The sequence below is a fragment of the Vigna unguiculata genome, chromosome 9 (assembly GCF_037176805.1).
Source record: "Vigna unguiculata cultivar grain cowpea cultivar isolate G323 ecotype 2 chromosome 9, ASM3717680v1, whole genome shotgun sequence".
Classification (NCBI taxonomy): domain Eukaryota; kingdom Viridiplantae; phylum Streptophyta; class Magnoliopsida; order Fabales; family Fabaceae; genus Vigna; species Vigna unguiculata.
Genome location: NC_140800.1, coordinates 41,509,154 through 41,532,427, shown reverse-complemented (window position 1 = coordinate 41,532,427; position 23,274 = coordinate 41,509,154). Strand labels below are relative to the sequence as shown.

At 34.6% G+C, this 23,274-nt stretch overlaps 4 protein-coding genes and 1 non-coding gene across 5 annotated transcripts; 3 read left to right on the top strand and 2 right to left on the bottom strand.

The window, feature by feature from the left end:
• The first annotated feature begins 6,012 nt into the window (after positions 1-6,012).
• IAA29 (indole-3-acetic acid inducible 29) lies at positions 6,013-7,350 on the top strand. Its single transcript, XM_028046722.2, has 4 exons — positions 6,013-6,322; positions 6,466-6,716; positions 6,805-6,895; positions 7,011-7,350. The coding sequence occupies exons 1-4, from the start codon at positions 6,075-6,077 to the stop codon at positions 7,069-7,071; spliced, it is 651 nt and encodes a 216-aa protein (XP_027902523.2). The 5' UTR covers positions 6,013-6,074; the 3' UTR covers positions 7,072-7,350.
• A 979-nt stretch (positions 7,351-8,329) lies between these two features.
• Positions 8,330-8,402, bottom strand: TRNAR-CCG (transfer RNA arginine (anticodon CCG)). The gene has a single exon. It is a non-coding gene; the product is annotated as a tRNA-Arg (tRNA).
• Positions 8,403-9,767: 1,365 nt separating this feature from the next.
• Positions 9,768-12,380, top strand: LOC114196297 (ENTH/ANTH/VHS superfamily protein). The gene is made up of 2 exons (XM_028086896.2): positions 9,768-10,004; positions 10,087-12,380. Exon 2 carries the CDS (start codon positions 10,116-10,118, stop codon positions 12,075-12,077), a length of 1,962 nt encoding a protein of 653 aa, XP_027942697.1. The 5' UTR covers positions 9,768-10,004; positions 10,087-10,115; the 3' UTR covers positions 12,078-12,380.
• Positions 12,381-15,539: 3,159 nt separating this feature from the next.
• LOC114196104 (histone acetyltransferase) lies at positions 15,540-17,830 on the top strand. The gene is made up of 4 exons (XM_028086630.2): positions 15,540-15,751; positions 15,819-15,933; positions 16,093-16,207; positions 17,091-17,830. Exons 1-4 carry the CDS (start codon positions 15,651-15,653, stop codon positions 17,615-17,617), a joined length of 858 nt encoding a protein of 285 aa, XP_027942431.2. The 5' UTR covers positions 15,540-15,650; the 3' UTR covers positions 17,618-17,830.
• An 852-nt stretch (positions 17,831-18,682) lies between these two features.
• On the bottom strand, positions 18,683-22,026 carry LOC114163891 (uncharacterized). The gene is made up of 4 exons (XM_028048263.2): positions 21,378-22,026; positions 20,945-21,133; positions 19,900-20,325; positions 18,683-19,818 (listed from the first exon to the last, which is right to left on the bottom strand). The coding sequence occupies exons 1-4, from the start codon at positions 21,753-21,755 to the stop codon at positions 18,859-18,861; spliced, it is 1,953 nt and encodes a 650-aa protein (XP_027904064.2). The 5' UTR covers positions 21,756-22,026; the 3' UTR covers positions 18,683-18,858.
• Positions 22,027-23,274: the final 1,248 nt, after the last annotated feature.

The following is a 23,274-nucleotide window of genomic DNA, read 5'->3' as shown; positions in this document are numbered from 1 at the left end:
CGTTATTCTTGTTTTATTTGGTCTTTTTCTGTAACGCTGTTTAAAGCATTAATGAGCATTGTACAGGTGGCACGGTTTGTATTAGGGTGTGTTACGTGTACTGTACAAGTGGAGTAATTAGATATTTGGGGATAAATAATTGAGCTAGGATTTTGGTAAGGAATGTTTGAGCAGTTTGTGAGTTTTAACAATCTTGTTCCTTCATTCCCAATTGGTGTTGCTGCAATCTTCTTCTTCTTGCAATCCCATTATATAGGTATGTTACGGTCTCAATCTTTGTGCACTTTTGGTGGTTCAACGAGAGATGGATTAACCTCGAGTTGTAGCTGCAGAGAGATGACAACTTTGAGGATGGCAAGAACTCCAAAGAATATTGGTAGAAAATGTTGGGTACAATGTATTTTTATTTTTCTGTTAATAATAAATTGGTTTTAATTTTTGGTTTATTGATTTATAAAGTGGTGGTTCCAATAATGTAGGCTGCAACTTTTTCAAATGGTAGTGTCGATGAAAAGGATGTCATCATGATGACACAAATGAGACAAATTAATGATTTAGAGAAGTCATTGAAGGTTGCTGAGAAGAGACTGTAATTAGTAATATGGTTCACTTGTATTGTTATTGTATTATTCGTTCTGTTATTGTGTGTAATCTTGTAGAGTCCAATCTATTTTGTACTATTGTTAAATGAAGAAATTAATTAGTTTGATTATGTTGATATTAGTCCTAACATGTTCAAAATGACATCTTCATCTGAGCATTGAAGTAAGTGATATTGATCTAAGCTTGGAAAAAATTAAATTAATCTAAGATCTAAGTTTGGAAGAAGTTAAATTCATAACGTTAATTCATCATTGTCAAAATGCACTACATCAATGTTTGACAAAAGTGAGATTGAACGAAGTTTAAGGAAAGTCAAAATGCAGTAATGCTATCATGACTTCCTCCTAATATGTACTTTCATCATAAACTGCTGAGATGGTTCTTCTGGTGTAGGTAGTGGTGCTGCTTGAATCTCCACTTCATTCCTTGGTAGTTGAGTTGTTTGAGTTCCAGCGGTTGGTGCATTCTCAGAAGTTTGGGCATCTAGTGCAGAACATCACAACATTCGAAAGACAAATAAACTCCAAAATAGTATTACGAAAACCATAACTCACGAGCAAACACAACCCAGAAAATCCTAAACGCACTTACCTCGTTGATGATGATTTACTGGAAGATTGAAATGAAGAGCGCAACTGCAACCCAATGATGAAATGTCAAGTATTAGCTGCTTCCTCTACACATCCGAGCTCAAGAAAGACGAATATGAAGAAAATTTTCTAAATGCAAAATTTACTCTAAATTGAAAAAATGAACTTTAATTAGCCACTTGTACAGTACACGTAACACACCCTGATACAACCGTGCAACCTGTACAATGCTCTGTTAATGATTTAAACGACGTTACAGAAAATGACCAAATAAAACATGAATTGCGAAAATGATGACCATTTTAAACATTCTGTAAAAATAAAAACCATTTTAAACATTCTTTCAAAATGAGGACCATCCGCAACAAACACTACGAAAATGAGGACCAAAAAGGTATTTAAACCAAAATTATAATTAAATCTTTAATTTTGGAAAAAAAAGTTGAGTTAACCTTTAAAGAAATTAGTTAAACTGTACATAAAAGTTAACCTTTAAAAGTTACCAATACAATTTATTATACTAATAAAAAATACATATTAGTTGAATTATAGCTGTTATATCTTATGTTTATTAGACTAACTATAAGAAATAAGTAGTTTTATAGGACATAATAAATAAAAAATAATCATATTTATACATTTACACTTTCGTTAAATCTATATTATTATATAGAAAGATCTACTTTACTTACCTTTTCACTTTTACTCTTTAAATAAGTAATTTAAAAATTAAAATAACTATTTTGCAAAATTTACTTTTTAAATAAATTTGTTTTCATCTTTTTTAACTATTAATTAAAGTAACTATTCATAATAAAAATTACTTATAAAATAAATAAAAATTTTCTATAATTATAAAAATAATATATAAAGAGATTCTTTCTTTTGTATCCATATTTTAAAAAAATCAATTTTATCTTTTAAAATATAATTATTTATTAAACTTTTTAGAATTGACTGTTATTTTTACTTTTTTTTCTCTATTTATCAACGGTTATTCTCTCGTCTTTTCTAATATATTTCACTTTATTTTTAATAAATATAATTTTATTTTATATATTAACTTAATAACATTACATTATTATTACATACTAATATAATATTACGTATATTTAAAAAAGCGTACAATAAGTGCGACATGACAGCACATGTGTGTATATAGTCTATAATAATAAAAGTACATTTTTTTATTTTTGTTATTAAATATATATATATATATATATATATATATATATATATATATATATAATTTTGCGCCTTTAACATTTAAAAGTTGTCTTACTACCTTTTATTTGGAAGGACTCCTATGCTTCCTCTCAACTTTGAGCAGCAATATTAAAAGAGCTCCAGAAAGAACGCAGATTTTGTAGCAGTTCAGTTGGACAACACGTAAAAGAAAATCAGAAATGTCTTCACTTTGTTTCCTCTAGAAAGAAAGTTGTTCTGGATTGCTACGATAAATCAAAGCAGATAATCATGATTTGCACACATAATAATTATGGTTTGCAATAAAGAGTTTGATTTAACATTACCATACTCAATGTTTGTTCCTCACAACAATCAACAAGGAGTTCAATGCACGCTTTGGCTATTGTGCTTTCACATTATCAATTAATTCAATTTCTTAAAATCTATTTGTCTACTTCAGCAGTTGAAGGCATATATGCATATGCAACTCACACAAAATGAGTTTGAGCACTAAACATAATGGAAGAGATTAATAACTAATATAATTAAAGTTATTCAAACTAAAGATAATTGAGAAAATTGAATTATTAGGAGTGAACGAGTTACGAGGTTATCTTAATTAAGCGAACAGAAAGTGGTTCTAATGCATAAGACGAAAGTTTATGTTGTCCTTTAATCGAAGACAAAGTTAGGCACAAATAAAAATTGGTTTGGGAACTCTGAAAAACATAGTGATAATGTGTTGATGCATATCGTTTCCTTGAAGTGGGCCATCGAATAAACTTTAGAACAGAATCTTTTCGCCATCAAGATTCGAGAGGGACACCGAATCCATGATCGGTTCACATTGCTACTCAAGTTAAAGTAAATTTTATATTTCCAAACTTTATTCCAACTATCAAGAATAGCTTGTAATTTTATCTAGATAATAAAAAAAATCATTTTAATGCAATCAATTTCTGTCGAATTTGATCTAATCCGTTCGTGAAACTAAATAAAATTCAAAAACCTGAACATGTGATAAAAGCTTCAAAATATATAACTCACTAATCGAATTGTGATAATTAAAAATAGAAAAATGAAGTTAGTAAGACTTCTAAAAATGTAAATATGTTCAAAAGGTGGGTGAGTTCATGCTCTTTAATATCTGGAATTGAACAAAAAATGTCTTATATACAAAATTGAGTTAGAATTATTTAAAATACGAAGTTAAATGATAAGCGTAAATTTTTAAAGAATTTTGGAAGTGGAGTTACATTAAAAATACTCTAAAATAAAGTTAAATTAGAAATGTTAAAAATCTAGAGATAAGATAAAGATGTTTATGGATCAATAATCAAATGGTAGAATTCAGCAGTAATTAAGTTGACAAGTTATTATATACAAATAAATTTTAACAAAATGCACTAGTTTTACATTTTTTTTCTTTAAAATGAAAAAATAAAATAAAAATACAAGGTAAAATAGATTTTGAATATTTTAAATGAACTTATTCAATTTTTTATTTTATATTCAATTCATGATTAAGTTTTTTAGTATAAAACTAGTTACTAGTATTTCATTACGAGTATATTCTTTTTTATTTCACCGTTCGTAAAAATGTTATGTGATAAATATAGATAAAAACTAGCATATATAAACAATATAAATATCCTTCTAAAGTTTGTGTAATTTTTATTGACTTTATATCTATCTCGTTTTCCCCTTAAAGAGTTTAACTGCACCCATATATGACACACTCCAATGGAAACTTTACGAAAAGATTATTCATAAAAATAGAAATGCTTTCATATATTGCTTTAAAAAGATTGAAAATGAAAAAAGAAAAATTATAATTTTTCTTTCAAGAATTCAAAAAATTACATATATAATAAAATTTACATCATAAATACACAACAAATATGAGAGTGTCCTCTGGTTGATAAATAGTTTGATATTTAATTTTTTTACATCTCACACCATGTTTCGTTAACCTTTATTACAAAAAGTGTTGTTTAAAGTAGAAAATAACAATATTAAACAATTATCATTAATTAATTCTTATAAATTATATAAGAGTTTTTTTTTTTTTCAAATCTTGATCGGAGGATAAAGAAGCTTATGTTGAAAGTTTCCAAGAACAAAAGTCTAAATCGTCTAAATCTATAAGGGCAAACAATATCTATAAATTTATTATTTTAAAATTTTTAGATTAAAATTGCTGTCAATATCTTATACATAGGTTAAATTCATATTTGATTCGTATTGTATTTCGGGTAATTTGATAAAAAAACCCAACAGATTATATGTTTAGGAATTAATGATATGATCCTGAAAAGTAGCATTAAGGAGAGACAAAGGTGGGAGTTGTGAAGAGTGATGGTTACCCAAGTGTTGGATGTGGTGAGTTGTAGAGAGTGGGAGCAGTAATCAATGCCAGGTAAAGGGCAAACAAGGACTCAGACCTTTCATATTTTTGGGGTCCTAGGATTCTTCTACTTTGCATCCTTCACCGCACCACAACCAGATACAACCTCTTCCACTGCTCCTGCAACACTTTAGTCAATACCTCTATACCTGGACCAGCACCCCATTTTCCTCTATTCATAGCCCTACACTACCATTTTCGTTTTCGTCCATGGACCATGCTACATACCTTTCTCCACCCACTACTTCAAACATAATCAGAAACAAACTATTGTTTACAACACTAACATGGTACCAGGTTGCTACGGGATTAATTAATTATTAATCAACCCATTAATTGAAAATTTTATTATTATATATCATCAAATAATCAACCAAGGTGAAGCGTATGTGTGCATCAGTGGAAATAGGGAAGTTCTGAGTTCCTCTAAAATCATGATACGTTTGACGGACATCAACCGACACATTGGACATATTAGCAAACAATATCAACAGGTGCATGAACTGCTACTTTCTTTCTTCTTTTTAAACATTTTTGCTCAAGAGTTTGATACAAGTTCAACATGATTAATCAGAATCAGAGGGAGGCGACAAAAAAATTGACACACGATGTTAGGTCATAAAGAGATTCCACTAGAAAATGAAAAAGAAAACCAATCGTATCTTAAACAAATACAAGTTGTTCCGTTTTGATAAATAACGTAACATTATATTATGTTATATATGCATTCTTTCTGCTTATCTGTCTGTGTCTCATTTATCTTGAAATGGATATCAACACATCGTGTTTCCAAGATTAGATTCTTCCCCAGTTGATGAACCTAATCTGTAGTCTTTTCAGAATGATCATCTTCACCCAATTATGGTGTTAATGAATGCGATAGTTTCCTAAAACATTAATACATGATTATTATACTAAGTATATAATAAATTAACCAAAGCAATGAAAAAAAGAAAAATTCTAGAGAGAGAATATATGTGTAGGTGGGGACACATGTAGGAAAATTGAGACAACTAAAAGAAAACGGGTAAAGTGGTTGTGGCACGTTGGTGCTCTCATTCCTCAACTAGCTTATGATGCTGCTTCACTTTTAGCCGACCCAGTTTCCATGTTGTCTTTAACTATCCTTCTTTCATAAGACAGTGTCCTTTTCATTCTTATGCCTCACTCACACATGCACACAAGAACACATTCACACACACACACACATATATATATATATACTTATTGCAAGTCTCAAAGGTCTAATAATAATCTCAATAACTTTGGTTATACCACGTGCACACATGGAACTTCAGTTAGGTCTTGCTCTCTCTACCGCTGAGGAATTCAAGTCCAAACAAATAGTGAGTTCAGAGTTATGGAGACCCAGTTGCGGTTCTGAAAGTGGAAAACATGTCAAACACAAGCGCAACTTTGAAGAGTCCTTTCAACGTTTTCTGAAACCTTTCCCTTTACTGGTATGGAGTGGCCAGCCAAATGAAGAAGATGACCGTAGTCAAAAACTGCGTAGAAACATTCACACACCGAACAAGTAAGTTCTGTTTCCTTCTAAAACTAGAAATTAACATTTGGATCATAGAATAATTGCACTGTGGTTTCTACTACTGCTGGAGAACTAAAATTTCTGAAAATAAGAAACTATATCTTAGTTTTACTTTTATGATGTACATACAGGAACGGTAATGAAGAAAACCATTTGGTGGGGTGGCCACCAGTGAAATCATGGAGAAGGAAAGAACTTCATCAGCATCATCCTGCAAGAGGCGAAATCAGGAACGTTGGGATTCAAAATCAAAGTAGAGGACCAAACTCTTTATATGTCAAGGTTAACATGGAAGGAGTAACCATAGGAAGGAAAATCAATTTGAGGCTTTTCAACTCGTATAAAACACTTACAAACGCCTTGATCAACATGTTTGCTAAATGTAAGTGAATAGTTCTGCATTTTTTTTCTTGCTGTTTTGAGGTGTATATGGTGGATTCGGTTTTTGATTTTGTCTATACACTGTGCAGACCAAAAATTGGAGGAAGCTGGAGAAAGTTACACACTCACCTTTCGAAACGAGCAAGGGGATTGGCTGCAAGTAGGACATGTTCCATGGCAGTAAGTGCATATTTTATACACAGATTGATTTTATTTGGATAAAAAAAGTGAGAGTTTGGGAATATTATGATGAAATGTTAAGGTATCTGAAGAATAACATTTTGTTGATTTGCAGATCATTTGTTGATACAGTGCGGCGTTTGGTGCTACTGAAGAATGGAAGTGAAACTATTTGATACAGTTTATATAATTTTGCTATGATGCTGTTTATGGTGCTCCCTTCGGAGAAAAAGTATTTGCTTTGAAAAGGTTGCAGAGAGCAAAATATGAAAAGTTGGATTTCAAGTAACTGCTTCAACTTTAATTCTTTAGTAATAACTTTGTGTTACAGTTGTCTTACCTAGTTTGTGATTCCACAACCTTATTCCTCCCATACAAATAACTGTAACTGCAGACTTTTCTTTGTGATTAAGGATTGTCTTCAACACAATAAATTCGTTATTTCTCTTGTTTTATACTTAACTTGATATTTTTTATGCAATATTTTCAATTAAGTAACATTAATCGTTTAAATTTTAGTAAAAGTTACAATTATATATAATTTGTTATACCTTGAGTATTTTAGTCCATTTTATTTAAAAGAAAATTATTTTTTAAGAAAGTTTTATTAACAAGATAATGTACGCCTGATAGTATTTCAATAAATGAAAAAAAAATAATATGACTTAAAAAAAGAAAAATATTTAATATATATTAAAAAATAAATTTTATCAAGCTTTATAAAAAAAATTGTTAAATATCATAGTTTATTTAAATGCCGGACACGTATCACACGTATCACAATTAAACCAAAAAAGTTGTTTATTCTTCTTCTACTTTTCGAGTTACAAAAGATGCCAATTTCGCACAAATCTTGAAATGTTTGACAATATCTTTCTAAAACAAATTACAGTAATAAAGTGGGAATAATTGAAAAACTAATAAGGAACAAATTATGGGTATGTAATTTGCAGAAGTTTAATTGTAGTGAAAATTTAATTTCTTGTTTAAACCTTTTCTTTCTTCAAAAAGGAAGTATGAAAATTTTCTTTTATGTAGTTGTTTTGTATATTATTGGTTTCCTTTCCCTTTTTCTTTTGTCCATTAAAGTGAGTGATGACAGCCTTAAAATCACCACAAATTTAGTTGTAACAATTTTTTCTGATAAGTCACCCCATAGAGTATAACTGCCATTTTAGTGAGATATACCTAACTTCACATCCACTTTGACTACAGTGGTTATGGTTGCTTAAATGGTTTTCTTCATCTTTGCATTTAATAAATAATTCTATAATTTATTTTATCTTTCTGAAATGTCTTACTCCCTTTGACTCCATCATTCTGAAAAAAAAAAGTGAAACCTTTTATCAATTAAAATAAGAAGGTAAAAAAGGAAAAAAGAAAAATAATATAAATTACTTAACTCGATGATGTTTTCTAAAAAAAATAAAAAAACGATCACGGTGGGACTCGAACCCACAATCTCCCGCTCCGGAGGCGAGCGCCTTATCCATTAGGCCACGCAACCATTTGATGCTATAATTTGAGACACAATTTTATTTGTAGGTTAAATTATGCAAAACAACATACACGTAAAGATGTGAGTGGTTGTTCATCATTGCCCAGCGACCTAACTTGACCACTGTTAGATTAAGACTTTATATTTTGTTTAATAAAAGAGGTCAACATTTTATATGCATAAAAGGGTTAAGATTTAAATTATAGAAGTTACTTTCAACTTATGGGCAAGTGTTGAGGTAAATAGATATAACATTCGCTTAAAGGCTCATTAATAAATTTTTTTTAAGAGTTTACGATAAAAATAAAAATTTTAGCACACAGTTTCAAGAAAGTAATTAAAACCTGCAACAACAAAAATTAGAGATAATCAAATTCCATAAACAGAAGACCTGAAAAAGTCCTTGAATGTTGTGAGGTTTGGAAGGTTTGGTTGATTGTTTCCACTTTCTATCCTTTGGTCACATGGATTCCAACGGGGTACGAAGTCGTTGTTGAAAAAAAAAACACAAATTCAAAGTCTAGATTTTAATAACTATTGTTGAATCAATTTTAACTCCAACGACCAAAGAAATGGTTTAAAGAGTCAAAATAGAATTCAATAGAAAGCATGCGTTGGATTAGAATTCAACAGCTAATTACTCGTTCAGAATCAGCTGTGATATAGATGCACCGTAATAAAAAACATTTTTTTCCTTTGTTTTTGAGCTGGCAAGTGAACACTGCTACCTGTATTGTTTAAAATATTTATAGTTTTAAGATTTTTCTACTAAACATTATTGATTTTAACGGATATGGTTGTATTCAATAATCATTATTTGCCTCGTTCATTTTATAACTTGACCCTTTTTCCAATAGACAAACTTATGAGCAGTAAATGAGGAACATGCTTAACTATCACCTTATTATAATTGATTAACCGCTAATTTAAGAGATAATTATTATTCGTGAGTTGAGTATTTGAGGATTAGAAAAAACAATTTGCATAGAATTAAAGATTATTATTATTATTATTATTATTTAAAGTAAAAGAAGAAAAAGAATGAAGTGGAAAAAAAGGAGAAAAAGGCAAACACAGGAGACAAATGCTAACATTGGTTGCTTGGGATGAATCCAAGGCATTTCAGATATCAACATCCCACCGACGACTTGCGAATTCTACTTCAGGAAGTGGGACCCATCTCATCAGAGAGGCAATGGGGTTCCACGTGTTCACATCGCAACGGCAAGATAAAAAACAAAATGGGTATGAGGAAGGAGGAAAGCTGGCCACGTCACCGTAAGCCGTACGCACTACGCGTCGCAGCGAATCGCTGCCCTCCCTGCAGATACAGAGAGTTTGGGTAGGCGGTAGCTATTGGTATTAGAGTTTATTAGAGTTTACAAGAACAGGCTTTTGTTTGTATTTCTCTTTTCTCTCTCTCTCTCTCTCTCTCTCTCTCTCATCGCAGATCTGAGAGTCTCACAGATCACAGGGTTCCACGGAGTTCACGCATTTTGACCCTTTTATTCTCCGCTGGCTATTCACCCGAACGCCACGCTCCAATAATCTAGCTCCGATTCCCTCCAATCGGATCCCCGTACTCGAATTCGCGCGGATCTAGGAGCTCAGGTAAGACCAGAGGATTTATCAATTCAATCTGAACGGATTTCTGGTTTTTCAAGATTTGTTGATTGATTCAGTGAGGGTTTAGTGTGTGAGTGAGTAAGGTTGGGGTTTGCGATGGCTCCCACGACGATCCGGAAGGCGATTGGGGTGGTGAAGGACCAGACCAGCATAGGGATTGCGAAGGTCGCCAGCAACATGGCGCCGGAAATGGAGGTCGCGGTGGTCAAGGCCACCAGCCACGACGACGACCCCGCCAGCGAGAAGTACGTCAGGGAGATCTTGAACCTCATGTCGCACTCGCGCGGCTACGTCCACGCATGCGTCTCCGCGGTGTCCAAGCGTTTGGGGAAGACGCGCGACTGGATTGTGGCGCTCAAGGCGCTCATGCTCGTGCACAGGCTCATGAACGAGGGTCCCCCCCTGTTCCAGGAGGAGATCCTTTACGCCACCCGCAGGGGAACACGGCTCCTCAATATGTCTGATTTCAGAGACGAGGCTCACTCCAGCTCCTGGGATCACTCCGCTTTTGTGAGGACCTATGCTATGTATCTCGACCAGAGGCTTGAGTTGATGCTGTTTGATAGAAAGAGCACCGCCGCCGGTGCCGGTGGTGGTAGTGTTGGCGGCGGCGGTGGTGCTGATGATAGGTTTGGCGGAAGGGACAATTTCCGGTCGCCGCCGTACGAGTACGGTGGTGGGGACTATAGAGGGGAAGGTAGTTATGGGTATGATAATGGGATGAGGAGGACGAGGTCTTTTGGGGACATGAGTGAATCGGTGGGCAGGGGGGATGAGAGGAGTGTTGTTGTGAGTGTGACTCCTTTGAGGGATATGACTCCGGAGAGGGTTTTCGGTAAGATGGTTCATTTGCAGAGGTTGTTGGATCGGTTTCTGGCTTGTAGGCCTACTGGGTTGGCGAAGAATAGTAGGATGGTCTTGATTGCTCTGTATCCGGTGGTTAAGGAGAGTTTTCAGTTGTATGCTGATATATGTGAGGTTTTGGCTGTTTTGCTTGACAAGTTCTTTGATATGGAGTATGCCGATTGCGTGAAGGCTTTTGATGCTTATGCCAGTGCGGCTAAGCAGATTGATGAGCTTGTTGCTTTTTATAATTGGTGTAAGAATACTGGTGTGGCGAGGTCCTCGGAGTACCCTGAGGTTCAGAAAATTACCAGCAAGTTGCTTGAGACGTTGGAGGAGTTTGTGAGGGATAGGGCCAAGAGGCCGAAGAGTCCCGAGCGAAAAGAGGAGGCTCCACCTGTAGAGAAGGTAGAGGAGGAGCCGGCACCAGATATGAACGAAATCAAGGCATTGCCTCCTCCGGAGAATTATACCCCTCCTCCTCCGCCTGAGCCTGAGCCTAAGCCCCAGCCGCAGGTTACAGAGGATTTGGTGAATCTGAGAGATGATGCAGTCACGGCAGATGACCAGGGGAATAAGTTTGCTTTGGCACTCTTTGCTGGCGCGCCTGCCAATAATGCAAATGGATCATGGGAAGCATTCCCTTCAAATGGACAACCAGAAGTGACTTCGGCCTGGCAAAACCCAGCTGCAGAGCCCGGAAAAGCTGATTGGGAATTGGCATTGGTAGAGACCGCAAGCAATTTGTCGAAGCAGAAGGCAGCTTTAGGTGGTGGTTTGGATCCTCTATTGTTGACTGGCATGTATGATCAAGGAATGGTGAGGCAGCATACCAGCACTACCCAATTGAGTGGAGGGAGTGCAAGCAGTGTGGCATTGCCAGGACCGGGGAAGACTACAACCCCTGTTTTGGCTCTCCCTGCCCCAGATGGATCTGTTCAGCCAGTTAATCAGGATCCATTTGCTGCATCATTGAGCATTCCACCCCCATCATATGTCCAAATGGCTGATATGGAGAAGAAGCAGCATTTGCTTGTGCAGGAGCAGCAGGTGTGGCATCAGTATGCAAGGGATGGGATGCAAGGCCAATCTAGTTTGTCCAAACTGAGTGGCCCTGGATACTATGCCGGAGGTCCTATGCCCATGATGCCTTATGGAATGCCCCCAGTCAATGGAATGGGACCTCCAACCGGGTATTATCAAACTCCTTACTGATATCCCTTTCCCTCTTTTGTGTCACATATCTATAGGTTGTTTCGTTTATTTTTTACTATGACATAGTGTTTTCCTTGTTTCAAATGATGTCATCTTATTCTTGAGATCTACATATTAGTACGACGGGGATGCCAAGGGAACTGAGAGTTGAAAGGGACAAATTCGTGTTGGGTTTTGATGCCTGGGAGATGTGTAACTCATTTGTGATGTCTCTCTGTATTTTGTAATACTAGCATTTTCTTCTCGATTTTGTACTTGCTCCTTCAAAAAACAAACGATTAACTACTGTAAATTTTTATTGAATGCTGGTGCTGATGATCTTGATTGGTTATACCAAATGATATTCCATCCTGTAGGAACCTGCTTTGACGGCCTATTCTTAAACTTTATCGGCAAGTAGTTGTTCCTTTATAGTGGTGTTAGTGTTAGATATATTAGGGAATAGATTTTCAATCTGTGGACATTTTTTGTTTTCTTCTTACCTTTGGTCACCTAATTTAACTGCATCACCATTAATATTTCCGTGTACGATAATTAGATGTCAAGTAACATCGATATGGTTGTCCCATACTCTTCAGTTCCTATCATTCATACCTCTTCCGTTTGAATTTTTAAACTATTTCTGTTAGATCTTTGGTTGAAAATTGTCTAAATGGCGAGAGAAGACAGACAAACAGTCTGTCACTGTAAGCTGTAGTTGTTTCTCTCTTCAAGCTTTGCGGTTGGGTGTGGGAAAAGTTTTGATGTGAGTGTTGCTGGTTGCGCTGTGGCCTGTGGGAGCATTTCTTTCCTTTGTATAGCTTGTTTTCTAATTAACAGAGTTACTGTAATATCTTCATTCAATTATCCGTTGATATTTTATCCGACAGTGAAATTTTAAATAATGCGAGTTATATGACAACCCATGATTCTATAATAGTCTAAAATAGCACCTTTAGTTACAGTATCGGCTTGCTTGCAGCAGTCGATATGGTGACAGTGTTAAATGAAATTGTGCATGAACTATAGATAATGGATAACATCATAGCAAGACATGTTCGCCTTAGGAAAGTTGTTTATGATTTTTTTTTTTAAATGTTTCAATTACTTGATTAATAAGTTCATCGATAATTGTTAAACTTATTTTAGAAAGTCACAATAAGCTTTCTGCGCGGTCTTTCCAAGTTACTTTAGACGAAACATGCGAAAGAGAATTTTGTTTTAGTTATGATTTTAAGATTTTTGCAAACGCAAAACAAAAGTTCTTTTAATTTTTCGACTGAGTAAAGTACCAAAACTGCGATATTTTAAGCAGTTTTATTTATTTTGATTGATCTTACTGTTTGTATAAACATAAGTTTTAGGTGGTAACGAATCCGGTCTTATGGTCCGGTCCATTTAATTCACTTTTCTAGGCGGATTGAATGGAGATATTCAACTGATTTTTTTTTTTTTAAATGGGCTAAAAAATTTCAAAGTAATATATAGGATTTTGGGTTTCTGTTTTATTTTGGTACGAAATATGTTGATTTAAGACTCTATTTTAAGTCAGAAAATAATCTGTATAAGTAAATGCTTTCCTTTGATAATTTGTGTTAGTATTAAAAGTAAATTAGAGGAAGTAAATGAAATGACACGATTAAAAGAATCAGTTGGATGAGAGTCGCTGATGAGCTTTAAATGATTTTTTGTCATTTTATATTTTCAATTCATTTTCCGGGTAAACCTGTCAATCCGTACATGCATACATAGATATTATATTTTGGTTACACTCGCACTTGCAAGATTAATTTCAATTGCTGATATTTTTTAAAATTTGGAGATTGAGAAATACCATTAGATTGAAGAATGTTTCTGAAATACAGAGACTGGGAATGAGGATAACTTGAAATAGTTTAGTTTCTTTTGGTAGTTTGAAAAAGAAAGGAAATATTGAGAATATTTAATTGAAATAGTGGGAGTAAATAAAAGTGAGAAGTTGAGTTTGAAAAGTACGTGGCAATAGAAAAGTAACATTTGAGAAAATGACGGAAAGGTTGTTTGTAGTTTTGGAGGATAGAACTTTATCGACTTCTCCGTCCATTTTGTTTTTTGTTGGTCGCATTTCCCAATTAGATTTCTGTGGTTATCTGTAGAAATACGCATGAGGCGGGTGAAAATAATAAAACCTATATTTTTTTTACAACACACGTAAGATTCTCGTGCATCCACCTTTTCCGCTGTGTCACATTACAAATGTATCCCTTCAATGCATCTCTTGTGGAAAAGATACCTGATATTTACAATGTTACGATAATTAAGACTAATATTTTTTAATTATTTATTTTAATTTTTTAAATTAAAATGATAGATTAAAAATAAATAAAAAAATAAATCAAAATATCATTATTCTATGAAACTTAATGTCAGAGTCATAGCAGTTGCCAAACACTACAAATTAAATAAGATATTGAAGCCCAACTAATGGAGTAAGACCAAAGGGATGGGAAATTTTGTTGGTGGGTTACATAACCTGGCCTTAGAAATTGACCATAACTTCTTTTTTCCGACGTTAATTTCTCGAAAAGTATTATATTTGTTGTCAATTAAAAACGATGTGTCCTATGTCGTACCTTAACCTTAGAAACTTACCTCGGCGCTAGAATAAAATATTAACATAAGGTACATGTGTTATGTGTTGTTCAATAGAGGAATAAAAGTAACACCATATACTTTGTGGACATTACTAAATAAGCATTACTCTCATAACTGTTTGAGAAGAATTTGAAATGAAGCATCTTTTTATTCGATATTTTGTTTTGTCAGTCCGAATAATATAGGAGTACGAGGAGATGTACATTCGAATTTCACTTCTCTGTTCTTTCATCACTCTTCATCCAAATTCTGTTTTAACTATGAAGTAATCAAGATTTTCTTACCAAAATGAAGTAATCTCTCATGATTTCTCAATTTATTACTTTTATTTTACTTTTTTACGTAACGTAGAGTTTTGTTTGTTTGTTATTCGTGCTCCTATTGCATTCATTTCCATTCCCACTTCCCAATGCATTGTCTAATGTTTTTATTGTCATCATCGTTTTGGTTGCCATAGTAATACCAGAACATATTAATAATCATTAAAGATGGAATTTTCTTATTTTATATTTTCTATGTTTGCATATCATATTGTTTTTATTTAGATCCTAACTGTACTGTTACAATATCTGTGTTGTCGAACTAGCTATTGATAATTAAATACTTTGTTGTCAAACTATTTCTTAATATAAAACAAATTGAAAGGGTAGCATTCATATATTTTGATAACTAATAGTAATAAAAATGAAGGTTAAAAAAAGGTTTAAATAGTGTTACATTTGTTTTTAGGGTCACCGACAGTGAGAAGATGATGATAGGTGAACAGTGAAGACAAAAGAGTCTTTTTTTTAAAAATTTATTTTATATATTTGTTTTGGAAGTGGAGAAGTAATTAAAAAAATAAGAAAAAGCAAAAACCAGAGTACAGTGTAGAAGTTCAGTTACCCTTCTTACCCACACTAACATCACACAAAATTCACATTTTAGAACAGAGGACTCTGTTTTTCTCTAATCACCACCATGCCCCGTTCAGCTTCCAAACCTTACGATTGCGTCAAAGGAACATGGCACACTCAGATACACCAACCCATTCGAGGAACCCTTATTCAAGAAATTTTCAGGTCCTTTTCTTCTCCCACTCACACTTCTTCTTCCTCTAATTTCTAACCTTCATTTTTTATTTTATAGGGTTGTGAACGAGATACATAGCTCTTCCACTAAGAAGAAAAAAGAGTATCAAGAGAAGCTCCCCGTTGTTGTCCTAAAAGCAGAGGAAATTGTTTACTCCAAAGCTAATTCCGAGGTAACCAAACCAACGTTGTTCCTTTTTTGTTTCAGAAAGGAAAACGCAGAAATTATTTGAGGGTTTCTATTTTTTGCGGGCGCTGCAAAGAAAAACATCTTACGATGGTGTTGAATCAATAGTGGTCGTGATAATAATTGGAATTGTTTTCTTGGGCAGGTGGAATACATGGACCTTTCAACTCTTTTGGACAGAACCAATGCTGCCATTGATACAATAATTCGATGCGATGAGCACACACAAACTGGAGAGTATCTGCGACCTTGCATCGAAGGTATTTTTTACTTTAATCAACACTCGCATCAAATAGAAAAAGTCGAAGGTTTCGACTTTTGTTCATCACCTTTTAAATAAAAAGGGAACAAATGCTTTCGCATGCGATGAGAGAACAGAAAACTTTCCATAAGGATTTATCTCTTTTCTTTTAGCACCAAAGGGAGGATGTGCACTTGCCAAGTACTGTAAATTTAAGCAGTGTAAAGGATTTTTTTTTTAACACTTTTTTTCGAATGAAGTTAGAAGGAGTTTTTTAAAGAAAGGAAAGTAAAGAAGTGTGAAAGATTATCTCTTTGCCTTGCTTCTTTGGTTTATCTCCAATGTAATAAAATAATTCTTTAAATTGTGAAAGATTAGTAAAATAAAATAAGTCATCTAATTAGAAATCAGGGAATGCTGACCCTTAAGAAAGACTAACATTTTAAATTAAATAGAAGGATAAAAGTACTCTATGGGCATGTTTGGAAAGCCATGTCCTTTAACGGATTTTTACCATTCCAATGTAATAAGTAGAAGCCATGGAAGAGGTTCTTTCACTTGACAAATATGCAAACACATGTTTGTTTGAAAGAGTTTTTGTCAATTTCCAAAATTTGTTTAAGCAATAGTGACAATAGTTGGACATTAAAAGGAAGTTGTGAACGTATCATTCTTGTTCTTTCTATTTTCTTTTAAATCAAATAAGAGAAAAGAAAAATCGTCTTTTTAATTTCTATGTACTTTTTCTCATTCCTAACATCTAGAACAAATATTTTTTACATTAGCTACTATTTACGCAAGTTATTCTTCAGCTTCCTCATATCTCTGATTGGTGGTAATTGTTGCACACACGTGTTATGTGTACTTTTCCTTCTTCCATTGTTGTTATTATTATGGTTCAGCTGCTCTGAGTTTGGGGTGCTCTCTGACAAAAACCTCCTCGAAGAGTCAGCCCAACAGCCAACGTTGTTACCTAAATCGCAACACTGAAGAGGTTCGCAATCTCTTTCATGATCTCTCAATGAAATCGCAATATGTGTCTGAGCATGTAGCTTCAACCAGTAAAAAACAGTGCGTGGAACACCAAGCACCACCAAATTTGTTTTCAGTTTATCCTTTGTACTATAACAACGTTCAACCCTACCAGCCTCAACATGGGTTCAACGTGTCACATGTATCTGTTTCTCACACCAGTGGACCTACCCCTGTTGTTGGTGCTGAGAATCCCCTAGCCCATAACTTCAATTCTTCAAGTGGGGGCTCCCAATCATTCATTTTCAATGGGAATTTGGCGAATCCATGCACAAACAAGTGTGATCTATCATTGAGGTTAGGACCATCTAACAGTGTACCATCCCCTAGTTTTGAAAATGGTCACATTCGGAAAACTGAAGTGAAAAGCAAGTTTAAGTGTTGGAAGCCCTTATAAGGAGAAATAAGTGTGAAACTTCAAGGGCATTTCCGTGAGAGTGCAACCAACGACAGTACAACCACAACGGTGGTTTTTAAGGTTTGTTTTCAGCTTTAGATTGGGTGTGTTCTAACTTTGAGAAACGGTGGTGGTCTCTCTGTAGACTAGACTTGTGTGTTAAAATTAATGCAAACTATGGTTTTATCATTATAATATCAGACATTGTATTTCTCTGTGTTGGGCTTTTGTTGAGTTGCTAAAATATCTGTTGAATGATATTTTTATGTGTCTCGAGATATTCAGAGAACATAATCAACGGATACCAGATATCGAATATATTTGAATGTTGAAATCTAATATTTAAATGAATGAGTGGAACCACCTTGTGAAAATGTATGGTTTAAATGTAGACACGAGTATTGGTGAAAAGACACAAATGAATCATTGTGTTTTTACATGAATGGCATGTTCCCTTTTTATTCATTTCCCATCACACTATTTAAACAAAGGGTTAGGTAGTGTAAATGTAGTTGGTATCGTGGTGGTACTTGTTTGTTGAAATATGAACTCGATGCTAAAATAATAATTCAAGTATAAGACAAACTTCAACCAAGTCTATAAGGTCTTATTTTGGGATATCTTCTGTAAGTTCATATCTCCGTCTATATAATATTAAAATTATATATATAAAAAAAATGGAAACGTACACTTTATTTTTAGATGTAAAATAGAAAGAAACAAGAGAAATAGAGAGGGAAAAAATGAAGGAGGACAAATAAAGTGATAGATAGAAGAAGTTACAATAAAATTTGTAGAGCAAGATGTCCAAAATAGTTGGACAAAATGGTGTTAACTTTTGGACGGTAAAGAATCGATAAAAAAAGGGAAATGTTGTGGACAATTACATGGCATCTGCAGCGACATTTCTTTCGTTTTTCTAATTTAAACCCATTCAATTAATCAAAAATCGAAAGTATAACTGTTGTATCAACTAATGATGCTTTTATAATGTTCTTGATCTTCGATTTCAGTAAAATCAGTAGCACGATTTTAATAGTTTAAAAGTTGTCACCAAAATAGAGGTACAGCCGCCAAAACTAAATTATTGTGAATTGCTCAAGGACAATCGTGGATATCTAATCTAAGATTGTTACATGACACATAATTTGATATGTCCAAGGTTTATAAGCATCAGTCCTACAACTACAAAGTTAGGAGGGTCTTCAATATATCAGAATAATAATGTGATGATTATGCTTCTAATTCAATGTTCCACTTGATAAGAGAGACCACAAAGAATCAGTTGAAGTAACAGAAGAAGAAGAAGATGAAGAAGATGAAGAAGAGGAAGAGGAAGAAGAAGAAGAGCTATAATGAAAATCGATCTGCAATTGTCGATGAAGATAGGGGCTTGAAACACTCCATTTCTTCTCCTCTTTCTCCAGTTGCCAAACTGGTATAGCCGCAAGAAAGCGTTTAATAAACTCTTTACAACACTCTTTTCCACGACAAATTATCTCACGACTTTCTCCACTTTTTGCACTCTCAGCACCACTAGTTCCCTTTGAAGGCTCCTCTTTTGTCGTGTGTATTTTCTTATACATCAAACTCGAATCATCAAACTTCAATATGAATGCCTGTTGACACCCCTCAAAAAGTCGCTCCCCCAAAGAGTCAATGATGTAGTAAGCATCTTTTTCTACCTTCAACACAAAGAAATGATCGTTCCAACTCACTATGTAAATTCTTGGCTCGTGATCACCCACCTTCATCTTTATCTCGTCCCAAATTTCATCAAACGACATGGCTCCTTTTAAGCACTGAAACTTCTCAGGGGAGAAAAACCCCGTATACGATTTCTGAGGCAGAACAGCAAGAGGTCTTAGATTGGCTTCGATGATCGTCTCAAGGTCAAAATGTTTATCTGGGAAGAGCTTCGAGTAGTAGTCACTGTTACATAGCCTTCTCCATTCTGATGAACCTTGTGTGATGAGTTTCTCGAATTGCGCTCTTGTTGGCATACCGTAGTTGGAGTGAAGCCAATGGGCTATGAGTGCAACTAAAACCGTGCACGCACTCTCACCACAAGCTCTTTCACTCATTTGATCAAAGGAAGCAAAAAATACATTGGTTTTCAACTTTGCCTTCCCATCTCTACTTTTAATCTCCTTGTATTCCCAACTCCTTGCAGTGCCTTTCTGGTATACTTCATTTGGTTTCTGCATAAGTAAACAAAACCATTAGTAACTATCTAGTTGGTCAAAAAGGAGGGACCTTTACAAAATAAGAATGTAACACACCGTGAAAGGACCAGGATACGAGGTTTGAGCTTGTTGTTTGTCAGTGGGTGATTGAAAGTTCCACCCATTGAGGCTTCTATTCCTCTGCAACCGAGTCTTTCTCTCTGAGGTTGTAAATCTCTCAGAACTCTTTGTGAGAGTTGGCCGTGTGTTGTGGGTTCCACTGTTGTTGCTAGCACTGCTTGTGTTGGAATCGTTGGATGAGTCGTCCGAGTCAAACATGGGGGATCTATCCGAGTCACAAGGACTGGTTTGTTTTGATTCGTCAATCTTGCCATTGTTTTTCTTTCCCAAGCTTGTGAAATGCTTTACTTTCTCTATAATCCCGTGTTTCTTCTTTGGCTGGACGCTGTTTTCAAAGGGTTTTGCTGTCACCGAGTCACCCTTAGAATTAGAATCTCTCAACTTCAATAACCTTACAGAGACCTGTTCAAAAGAGCAGCGCGGTGAGAAGTTGTATTTTGTCACCACATTTGTATAACCATTTTTGGTTAGATGAGGCTGCCAAATTCCTTTTTCAAACAATAATGAAGTGTTGTTCTCGACGTTTCACTTGTTACGGTCATACTCTATTCTTATTCAAACAAAATTAATGATATGTTGATGTCGTTACTTCTTCTTTTTTTCATACAACGTAAAGATTAGAAAATGTATACTGGTAGTATTTTTGACGCAGAAAAAACAGCCACAGACGTCTAAATTTAAAATAATAAAGATACAAAAGGAAAAGACAAAAGCCTCGCTAATCACGGTCAAATTACGTTATTCTAAAAGTGAGTTGCCACAGAAATGAGCAAGGAGAGTCACGAGTTGAAACAACAAAATAGGACATGACATGAGTGGTTTTGTTTGATGAGTTTGTATCCAAGTAAACATAGAAAATTTCAATGAAGGAACCAAGACTTTCATTCCACTTTTTGTGTGTGTGTGCTTATGAAAGGGGTTTGACTAAGAAGGGGCAAATAACACACATAATTAATTTTATTAATAATTAATAATTAGTAAAAAGAAAAGAACCAACAAGGAAAACGAGGTTGCAGCGTACCAAAAGGGTAGCTTCTATGCATAAACCATTGACCCTCAACTTGATTGGAAGCCTTCTTTGAAAGTGATTATGAGAATTGGACTTCGTCTTCTTCTCCTCCCTCCCCACCAGCTCCGCCACCGCCACGCTCATTTCCGCTTTTCCGACCACCGTCATCTTCGCTTTCGCTTCTCCCCCACCGCCCTCACCCTGCATTTCATTTTTAAACATTATTTCCTCTTACATAAACAAAGACAAAAAATCAATTAATAAACAAATAAACAGAATATATATATATACCCTCCTCCACATAATCTTTGAAATTCATAATAAGACATGAAAAACATCGTTACATGTGTTACGACACTAAAAAACTCTTCAAACAAACATTTCACGATAAAAAACAAGAAGAGTGAAATATGAATTAGATAATTAGATAATCTTATAATCTTACATATAAGACATGAAATGCGAGGTCGCAAACATCGAGGGAGTTGTCTTTGAGAAGAAGATGAAAAGCGCAGAGGTCACGGTCGTCCCATGTTAGAGAAGGGGATTTGGAAGTGATGGACCTACAGGAAGAGGTTGCGTGAGAGCACCGTCGTTTTGAGAAGGGAGCGAGTGAGAGAGGTGTCGTTTTCTGTTTGGAAGAAGCGGAAGGTTTTTTTTCTTTGTTGGTAGCTGACCCTGTTATTTGGAAGGCGAGCTTGTCGTTTGGGGCACCCAGGGTGGTTCCGAAGAGACCCAATTGGAGCTTGAGTTGGGTAACCTTGAGCGCGCGGTTGTTGGCGTGCCCCGACATCCTGGTGGCCCAGCACTTGATCGGCGACATGTCGTTGTTCCGTACGCTGAATGCTGTGTTTGGTCGGTGGAATAACCATGGATTGAAGACAGGGATAGTTAATTTGGGTAGTGACAGGTAGAATCGGTTGGGTTTGTATATATGTGGTGTGGTTTTGGAAAGTGAAATGAGGAGTGATTGAAGAGAAGGGAAGAGAAGAGAACGTGCTTTTGGAGTCAAAGCGAATTAGTCACAGTTCTGAGTTTCTATATTTCCGCGTCAGCGGAATGCCACGCTCTTCAACACTCTGCATCAACACACGCTTGCTGAATGCGGATCAATTACTTTCTATCTCTGTTTCCCTTTTTAAATCTCTCAAATTCTCACTGTTTTTTCGTTTCATACCCTTAATTTAAATTCTTTTGCAAAACCAACACCGATAATATATATATTTTATAAAATTATCGATTAAAGTATTAACTATTCATTTTTTATTTTTACTTTTCTGGGTATGTTTACTGTAACGGTCATTTTCAAATCAAAAATATATATTTCAAGGACGAAACTAACTTGTGAACCACGTTGAGATTTTACCAAAAAAGAAAAGAAAATAATAACCAATAAAAATTATTTCAGGACTTTTAACAATTAGATAATAGATAAGTAATTATTTTCATCTCTCAGTTAATTTGTGAACTATTTTTGGCAAACATAATATTAATCAGTTAAAACTTTTGAATACATCACTAAGATTTGAAGGTAGGAGAAGGGATTAGTTCCTATAAATTGCAGAACCGACCACAGTAAAACGAGGTTTACACATGGCAGACGATGATGATTAAGGTAAAATTGCATCCATTGTTAATGTTTTTTCAAAATGGAGATGGTAGAGTGATGTGACATGAGACATGTGATGGGTAATTTGCAAAGCAAAGAAAGAGTCGGTTGGTGAAGAAGAGCCACACACGTCTACCTTTACTTTCAGATAAAAATCTCAGCCTCCATGGATAAAATCCTCACACTTTCACGTTCTTCACTCTCATATTAACACAAACAATTATTCATATAATAATACAATATCCCTGTGTTTAGTCCTACCATGAATCAAAATTTGTCAGATGAATCATGCAGAATTATTTCTGATGTAATAAATTTGAAAAACAAATGGTGCAAGGTAGAAAAAATAGTCTGACACAAATTCACCTTCTGCTTATCTTGTTTCTTTTCTGTTCTCTCTTTTCTCCTAACCAATGCCTCACCTTCAAAGAATAAAAACATATTCTTTTTCTCCTTTTCTAAGGAAATTATAAAACTAGTTCCCAGACCAAGGGTGTTGAGAGAGATTCAGAATAATAAGGAAATTCACTTTGATGGTTAAGAGAGAGTGAGAGAAAGGTTAAGAAATGAGTTAAAAAGACATTATTTAATTAAAATAAATAAGTAAAAATAAAATTTGTTTTATTTATTATCATTTTAATTCTCCATTGCGTATCTGTCGCACAAGATGTTGTGGAAAAATAAAACATAAGGAATATTTTCATATTTTTGTATTATTATGTGAAATTATCTG